At 45.1% G+C, this 9,518-nt stretch overlaps 1 protein-coding gene across 1 annotated transcript; it reads right to left on the bottom strand.

Annotated features, from left to right (window-relative positions):
* Positions 1-1,665: 1,665 nt before the first annotated feature.
* LOC141162512 (E3 ubiquitin/ISG15 ligase TRIM25-like) lies at positions 1,666-4,236 on the bottom strand. The gene has a single exon (XM_073648689.1). It carries the CDS (start codon positions 4,184-4,186, stop codon positions 2,618-2,620), a length of 1,569 nt encoding a protein of 522 aa, XP_073504790.1. The 5' UTR covers positions 4,187-4,236; the 3' UTR covers positions 1,666-2,617.
* Positions 4,237-9,518: the final 5,282 nt, after the last annotated feature.

Here is a 9,518-nt window from a genome sequence, read left to right as displayed (position 1 = left end):
TCCCTGCGCCTCCATGTTTTGTGGCTGATAGACAGCCGCAACACTTGCAGGAATTGCCTTTCTAACAGCCGCAAAACATGGAGGCGCAGGGACTCAAATATATTATTCGAGCATGCCCAAAATACTCGGATAACACCCGAGCATGCTCAGATAACACGTTATCCGAGCACGTTCACTCATCACTAATGCTGTCATCTAACAGTGGGGTTGAAGGAGAAGTAGTCCGAGTATGACAAGCACTAGATGATGTTGAAGACACTGCCCAGCTACGACTTGAGAATGCGGCCTAAGTACTAGAAAGACGAATACAAGGAGCACCCGATAAGACGACAGCTTGTGCCTTGCTTATATTGATCCAGTTTGCTTTTCTTACATGGGAAAATGATGCCGTAGATCCTAATCTATATATGCCAGGCCATCCACAGATTATTTTCCTCTCGCAGAGAATTCACAATGCAAAATGTGTCAATATCTAGCAACATGGAAAAAAATTCCCACACCTGAGATGACCGTACCTCGGCTGCACCACGACTACCAGCAGAGCTTTCCGATGCTTTTTAGCCACCAACAATTACTGATGGTGTCGCTGTCAGAGGTAACATCACCCTGCTGTGGCTGATCCGACTGTGATGTACCATAGGGTGCCAGTTATCTTGGCTGTCACTGTCAATGCCCCTGCAGGAGTTCTATTCTCGTACCAACAGCACTGTATTGCAGCAGTTCGCGACTTGGACCTATGAAGCAGTATTGTAGTAGGGCTAAACTCGTATTCAGGGAGCAATATTATAAGAACTTATGCAGCTCTTCTTCTGATTAGCCGGCCGGGCAATGTATAATAGTGCAGCTGAGAACTGAGCGCGGCGCTCCATATCTGCTGTATCGGGCGAGCGCCACCTATCACTACTGTGACGTTTCTGGCACCAGGACAGCAATTGTTTATAGTGTCCCTATGTTCAGTGGGCAGATCGAAGAGGTAAACCCCACAAGGTAACGTCACTTCCCCGGCACAGAGACTCCAGAATACAAACAAAGCCTCAGTAATGTTAAAGTGACCTCACCATATACATGGATAGTGATCAGTGGTGATCAAAAGCTTGGGTAGTATCACACTGCACAGACTGTTCATGCTATTTTTTTAACCTGAGTAAAAAATGGTCTAAAAATTATCCCTGTTACTTTTGCAATCTTTGTGTCTCCTTGAAATCCAGGAAAAACCCTGAATTTAATTACATGGGGGGAGAGGGAAACTAAGAATTTGCCAGCCTAGGTCTGTGTCCTGCACCAAACCTGACTGACCATGCATTTTATGAATTATGAGGGCAGGATCCTGAACTGATAAACTTTGGAAGGAAGGACATACTAACAATAACATACGCCCTATAATATAGAGAACCACTAGAGGGCGCACAGTGTACATGATACCTATAACATCAATAGCTCTGTATGTACAGAGACAGGATTAATGGAAAGCTCTAGAAGTAAAGGGGCACTACTGATATCTACAAGCTGGGAAATGGCCACTGAATCCATACATATAAGAGCAGTTTGGTCGGTGGCATAAAGTCTACATCAAGTCTCCATACATTCATCTTCCATCACCAGAAGAAGAGCCGGTGATGAGAGCAGGGAGCTCCTCCACATTGTCCTGATCGTTACTCCACAAGCTTTTATCTATGGATTTTATTCCTGAGGATGAACCTCACATGTGCAAATAATATACAGCAATGAGATAAAGCTGCTGAGCGTCGCTGCGAGGAGGGCGAGTACACGGAGCCCAGTGGCATCCATTCCCCAACTCATCCAGAAGTCCCAGAAGTGAAATTCTGCTGAATATATAACATATCGGGTTGTGCCGCTGCGCACGCTGTGGGGTTAATAAGCAGATGTGGGGGTCTTCATTATGGGGGCTGTGGTTGTCTCTCTTCTCGGCACTTGTAAGTCCAGTGGGTCGGGGGTATAAAGTCGGTGATGAGAGCAGGGAGCTCCTCCACATTGTCCTGATCGTTACTCCACAAGCTTTTATCTATGAATTTTATTCCTGAGGATGAACCTCACATGTGCAAATAATATACAGCAATGAGATAAAGCTGATTGGTGCGGACCCCACAGCCATGAGAATGAAGGGGCCACAGAGCTGATTTAGTGCTGCGTCCCCTCCCTGTTACCCTGCACTGCAGTGCGCCGGACCCCTGATGTGCCCCCCATCCACTGCGGCCGTACTGCAGCTCCTGCACCGGGGGAGTCCAGAGCTCCGATGTGCAGGAGGCTGAACTAATGCTGCAGCCCCTTTATTCTCAGGATCGGTGGGGGTCCGGGAGTCAGAGAGTGATGACATATCCCAGCTATATACCAGCACTTTATCACATAGGATTAACCCTTTACTGAATAACTATTATCAGTCTCAGGACAATTCACCCATTAATATTTACATTCTGCTCAATCATTGATTCTGCATCTGATCTACAGGGAAGAAGAAAAAACAATAGGAACAATCCGCCCATGACTCCCCCCATATACATTGTATTATTAGAGGGTCCTGCTGATAACTCGCTATATACAGATGTGTCCATGTGACAAGAAATAATGTAATTATAATGTGACGTGGACGACATCGGCCTCAGCTTCTTATTGTAACAGAGGCTCCATCATACACACCGAACATAACATGTAGGGGTTCAGTGAAGGAGGCGGTGAAGGTCTGTAAGTGTCTGATGGGGTCACACAGCTCATAGAAGGACAGACGCCCGGCCTCATAGTCTAAGAAGATTCCAAGTGTTGGACATGTTGGCTGTACACTGAGGGTTAATTCATCTGAGTTGTGATATACTACATATTCTCCATCATTCATATCCAAACACCAAGATTTATAATTAAGTCCAATACTAGACTCATCTCCTTCCCTTTCTATACTGGGATAGGATAATCCGATGCCACATCCTCCTATCTCGTCCCACTCTACCTCCCAGTAATGTCGTCCTGAGGAGAGGCCACATCTGCTTAATACCTGGGGGTAACTCACAAATCTTCCTGGTGATTCTGGTTTCTCCTGTTCTTCTTCTGATTCTGTTGCTGTTTTCAGATCTTCTGATATCTCCACATAATCATTAGCAGTGTCCACATCCAGTAATATGTCTGGGACATGGACCCCGAGCTCTGATGTTACATTGGTGACAATATCCCTCATAGATCGGTGTAAGGTCAGTGAGATCAGAACCTCATCCAGATCCTCCTCAGAACTGACCTCTCCACCATCTCCCCCTGTGTCCTCATCACCTCCATGACTACACACTGTAATGTCACTTTCTTGTAAGAGTCTTATTGGGTTGGTGACACAACACATCTCCTCCATATGACGCATTTTCCTGGACAGCTCGTCCTCCTGTATTTCCAGCTTCTTGATCAGATGAGATATCTGGGACACAATCTTCTCCTCCTGCCTGGAGACCTCGCTCAGCGCTTTCTTTTCTGCCATTTCCAGTTGCTTCTTAATGTCCATAAATCTCTTACTGATGTTCTTCCTCTTATCGGAGGCTTTCTCCTGGATCTTCCTCTTATGATCCTGTAGATTCTGGACTCTTGTCTGAGTTTTTCTTTTTTGTGGGTTTAGATCATCAAAATATTTCCTCAGTTTCTCCTTCTTCTTGTCAGAGGCCACGTCCAGTAGCTCCACGTCATGTCCCTTGTGATCTCCGGCCACCCAGCAGGACACACAGATACAGGCGGCGTCTATAGGGCAGTAATATTTCAGGGTCTCATTGTGTGTGGAGCATTTCTGATCCATAAACGACACTGTTGGTTCAATTAGATTGTGATTCACTGACTTGTTATGGGCTGCGAGATGTTCCTCACACATGGAGGTCTCACACTGCAGACATGTCCTTACTGCCGGTACAGGAGACTTTGTACAGTAAGTACAGAAGATTCTGGTCTCCTCCATATCAGGCTGAGTAGATGAGAAACGCTCCACTATGTTCCTCAGCTTCCGGTTCTTCTCCAGGGCCGGACGCTCCGGATATTCTGCTCTGCAGTCAGGACAGGAATACCCTCCAGCCGCCTCCTGGGCATCCAGCACACTCACAATACACGAGCGGCAGAAGTTGTGTCCACATCTCAGGGATACGGGATCTGTATAGAGGCTCAGGCAGATGGAGCAGTTCAGCTCGTCCCTCAGCTCAGCAGACGCCATTGTAGTGGGAAAGAGCAGGAACCGAAAGTGAAAAAGTTTCGTTGCATGAGAAGGGCGGAGAGTTTCTGAGAATAAACTATTAACCCCTGCAGCTCAGAGACTGTTTGCTGTGGATTTATACAGAGGAAAAAATTATTAACAGGATCAGATATAGGTGTTGAGTTGTAGCGACTCCACCTGTTCATATCATAGAGAAGATTCACCACTAGTACTAGGAAGGAAAGTAAGCAGAAAACACACAAAACTTCAGTACATAAAAATTTAATCATTCATAATTTGGATACAGGAAAAATATATATCTTTGTACCTTGTTAGCCAGTAGATAGAAAAATATTTCAATTTGAGAGTCCTCAGTGGTTGATACCTTTTAATGGCTAACTGAAAAGATGGTAACAAAATGGAAAGCTTTCAAAACTACTCTGGTCTCCTCATCGAGCATAGTATAACAAATTCTGAAAGAGTCACATATTTATACACAATAGGACACAGAAATAATGCAATAGATGAGGCAAGTGACGTAATGCAGAACTATCATTATGGGAGAGGGATAAACAGTTGTGGCCGTAAATATTGGAATATTTCATAGATAAGGAGTGTGGATGTTTTATTGTACTGTGATTGAAGTCTGGTCCATGATTATGATGCCCCCACAGGTCTGAGGAGCACGTTCCTTAGTTGATATAGAAAGACATAAATCCATGTGACACATTCATTCCTGCCGAGTGCGTCAAAGGTTGTCCTGAGTTTGTACTCCCACACTCTCCTGTCTCTGAGATGTGAAGTTACCTTTTAATACCAGAAATTTCATGTCCATGATGCTGTGATCAGAGATTCAAAAATTGTTTGTCCACAGGTAGATCTATTCTTTTTTTTATTGTGTGGCAATGAGAATTCATCCTTGTTCTAAGTTTTTGCCCCGTCTCCCCTACATACAGACCCCCAGCTGGACATTTGGTACATATACAGTTATATGAAAAAGTTTGGGCACCCCTATTAAATTTTGTTTGAATGCAGATTTCACATTTTCTGTTAGTACAATAAACCTCATTTCAAGGCAGAAACATTACTGTGTCCAACAGTTATTACATATATCAAATTGAAATAGCTGTTGCAAAAACACCAATTTTTATAAAACATTAAACTTAAGATCAATAGGGGTGCCCAAACTTTTTCATATAACTGTAATTAAGTACACCACATTAGATGTGATGCATCTGAAAGTACCTGGGATCTTGTATTCCTGATGTGAGTTGGGGATCTTTATCTTGTCCGTGGTCATAAATGGACAGGTTTTACATTTTTTCTGGTTGCAGGGAAAGGTTCCTATAGCTGGTGGAGAGGACACGGAGCTTCTGACAATGATGCTTCTTAGATTTGGGGGCGGCCTAAAACACAGAAGTATGGATTGTAATTGGGCATCTTTTTGTAGTAAGGGTTGTAGTTTCCGTGCAGCTCCCCTTAGCATCTCGAGATTTGGATTGTAGGTGACTACTAGAGGCACCTGGTTGCTTTGTTTAGTTTTGTAATGTAGATGATTCCTTGATATTCTGGTGCCTCTTGTAACCTGGTTTTCAATTGTTCTTGGGTGGTAGCCCTTGAAACGGCTCACTGGTCTTACCCATCATGAGAAGTTTCTTGTGTGGTGCCTTGGCAACGAGACACCTTTTTATAGGTCATCAGTTGAACCAGTCGATATTATTTTTCACTAAGTGGCAGGATTGCTTTCTAATTATTAATAGAGTTCAGCTTTTGTCAGACTTGAGAGTCCTCAGTGGTTGATACCTTTTAATGGCTAACTGAAAAGATGGTATCAAGTTGCAAGCTTTCGAGACTACTTAGTAGAGATGAGCGTTGTTCAACTCGGAACTGTTCGCCAATCTCAAATTCGAGCTGTTTTGGGCGGTGTTCGAGCCGTTCGGCGAACACGAACAAGTTGAAAAAAATTCGGCTGTTCGAGGTTATGTTCGATAACTGTTCGTGCACCAAAATCATAACTGGATTTTTTCTCAGTAATGATGAAAATTAATGTTAATACGCAGTTTGAGTGTACAGTGGGGCGGGGGGAGGGGCAGGGGATGGATCTCTGCAGGAATAATGAAGATCTCCATTTTTTTTTCTCTTTCCCGCATTTACAGTGGGGAGGTGCAATCTGTCAGCCTATCAGCAGCGCACACACGGAGCGAAGTACTTTTTTTCACACAAGCAAGGGCATGTGTCATTGGCAGTGTATGTCACATGGCCTTGCCCTATAAGACCCAGCCATTTTCCCCGTCGCCACCATTTTCTCACTGCTGCAGCTGCGTGTTAGACGGCACCGCTGTTGCTGTGTGCGCTATACTTTGTTAATTTCAAGCACAAATCTACAGATAGCTTGGGAGTAGGGAATAGTTGTGATTGCAGTCCTTTTAAGGACTAGGTTACATCATTTCCTACGACTTTTATCAGGCAGGTCTGTGCTCTTAAATAGATAGGATGGGAGTAAAGACTAATTATAATTGCAGTCCTTTTCAGGGCTAGGTTACATCAGTTCCTATCACTTTTATCAGGCAGGTCTGTGCTCTTAAATAGATAGGTTGGGTGTAAAGACTAATTGTAATTGCAGTCCTTTTGAGGGCTAGGTTACATCAGTTCCTATCACTTTTTGCCAGGTTGGTCTGTTTTAGTGCTGTGCAAGTTTTTTTCACAGCATTTGGCTAAATCTAGCAAAGCAAATCCTTTTTGGCCTCTTGCAGTGTGTGTTAGTCAGTGGAGAAGTCTATCTGTGTTGCAAGCTACACCACCAATTTTTTTACTACACCTAGTGAAGTAAAACCTTTTGGGCATAGCATCATTCTATTAGTCCATCTATACTAACCTCCACCAGGTTGCAAATTCAAAATAATTTTTATCTGCATCTAGCTGTGAAAAAAATATTTCGGCTTGTAGCAGTGTGTGGGACTTGTTCTATTAGTCCATCTATACTAACCTCCACCAGGTTGCAAATTCAATATAATTTTTTTCTGCATCTAGCTCTGAAAAAATATTTTGGCTTGTAGCAGTGTGTGGGACTTGTTCTATTAGTCCATCTATACTAACCTCCACCAGGTTGCAAATTCAATATAATTTTTTTCTGCATCTAGCTCTGAAAAAATATTTCGGCTTGTAGCAGTGTGTGGGACTGGTTCTATTAGTCCATCTATACTGACCTCCACCAGGTTGCAAATTCAATATAATTTTTATCTGCATCTAACCCAGCCAATACTTTTGGGCTAATACCACAGTTTGGCCACTCAGTTCTGCTCGGTTCCCATCCATTGATTTTTGTGCAAACAACTCCAGAGTTGTCAATTAGTTAACCACCAAAATGAGTGGAAAAAGGCCTGCTGCTGGTGGAAAGGGGAATAGGAGTGTTGGGAAGGGAAAAAAAGGTTGTGTCCGTGGGGTAGGTGTTAAAGCAACAGTAACATCTGCAGAAGAAAGACCATCTTCCAGCCAAACTAAGATGTCTACTTCTTTTAGTGGACAATGTGATAAGATCCCTTTCTTACAGCCACGCTAATCGCTACAAATTCCAGAAGAGGCACAAAAACAGCAGGTGCTTCAACGGATATCAAGTGCTCCTTTAAGTGGGCTCTCCTCCACCTCAACTTCAACATCACAAATACTCCAGTCCTCAGAGGTGTCACCCCAATCGCACTTGCTTCCTCACAGCTCCCAAGTCTCCAGCTGCCCGTCTGAGTATGGGGTAGAACAGATGGTTGAGTCTGCAGAGCTGTTTACTCATACTATAGCCTGGGAATCAGAGGTCGGCTCCAGAGCTTCTGTGAATCCAGACGAGGAAATGATCTGCTCTGATGCCCAGAATCTTGATGAATCAGATCTAGGACCAGACACAGAAGGTTCTGACCATAATGTAGACCCTCGTTCCCAAACTGTAACTCCTGTTTGTGGAGACAATTAGGAAGACGATGATGAGACTCAAATACCTGATTGGAGCGACAACTTTAGTTTTTTGTCAGGGCAGGAAGAGGTTGGCTCTGAGAACAACGGGTGTGATAACACACAGGGTGATGATGACGAGGTTGGAGATCCCACTTACTGTCAACCCACAGTCAGCCAGTCGATGAGGTCAGCAAAGGAGGTGGAGGAGGATGCTAGCAACGACGAGGTCAGGTTGCGCCTTCCTGGACAGAGACGTAGTACTGGAAGCACGTCAACAACTGCATCCTCAAACACAACTCTGCCTCTGACCACAAGTTGTGGTGGCTCTTCAGGTCGCATGGGTGCTAAGCCTTGCATAGCCTGGGCATTTTTTCAGATCGATAAAGATGACCCAACTCGTGTTATCTGTAACATTTGTCAGCAAAAGCTAAGTAGAGGCCAAAAAATACATAGTTTGAGTACTTCATGCATGAACCGGCACATGGATATGAAGCATAAGTTGCAGTGGGAAGCTCACTGTGCTACAATGCGGCCTAGCCGGCCGGGCCAACCACCGTCTGCCGCATATTGTGCATCCGCGGCCTCTTCATCCTCTGTGACTAGGGGGACAGCAGTCACACCTGTTTTGGGACGCAGACCTGCCACCTCTTTACCCGCAACAGCCAGCGTGATTGGCAGGTCATCATTTTCTTTGGAGGTGGAAACACCATCTGGTGTTGAGCGCTGTCCGACATCGATAGCACCACCTTTGGATCAAGGCAACCTAACATGTCCGCCTGCATCTTCCTCACAGACCGGCAGTTTGCCGGGGACACCTTTCTCAACCCCGTCTAAGCACAACAGCCAGCCCTCGGTCCCTCAGATGTGGACAAGTAAAAGACCATTTCCTCCTAGCCATGAGAAAGCTAAGAGGTTGAATTTCACCATCTGCAAGCTCTTGGCTACAGAAATGCTGCCTTTCCGCCTGGTGGACACAGAGGATTTTCGAGACCTTATGTCCGTCGCAGTGCCCCAGTACCAGATGCCCAGTCGGCACTACTTCTCAAAGAAAGGTGTGCCTGCGCTCCACCAGCATGTCGCACACAACATCACCGCTTCTTTGAGAAACTCAGGGTGCATTTCACCACAGACACTTGGACGAGTAGGCATGGACAGGGGCGTTACATGTCGCTGACTGGGCACTGGGTAACTATGGTGACAGCAGGACAAGGGGCTGCTGTCCAAGTCTTGCCGTCCCCACGAGTTGTGCGTCAATCCTCTTTATGTCAAAGTTCCTCCACTGCTTCTGCCTCCTCAACCTCCTCTCGGTCCTCCACCTGCACCCAAAGCCTGTCTGGTCATGCCACAAGCTTTCTAACTGCGCAGAAGGGATCCTGCACACCTCCTTACTATGCTGGCAGCAGGGCTCAAC

Source organism: Phyllobates terribilis, unplaced genomic scaffold (genome assembly GCF_046119375.1).
Source record: "Phyllobates terribilis strain yellow unplaced genomic scaffold, ASM4611937v1 Scaffold_9__5_contigs__length_417890890, whole genome shotgun sequence".
Taxonomy (NCBI): Eukaryota; Metazoa; Chordata; class Amphibia; order Anura; family Dendrobatidae; genus Phyllobates; species Phyllobates terribilis.
The sequence above is the reverse complement of the archived record's forward strand: the minus strand, read 5'-3'. Positions and strand labels throughout refer to the sequence as shown.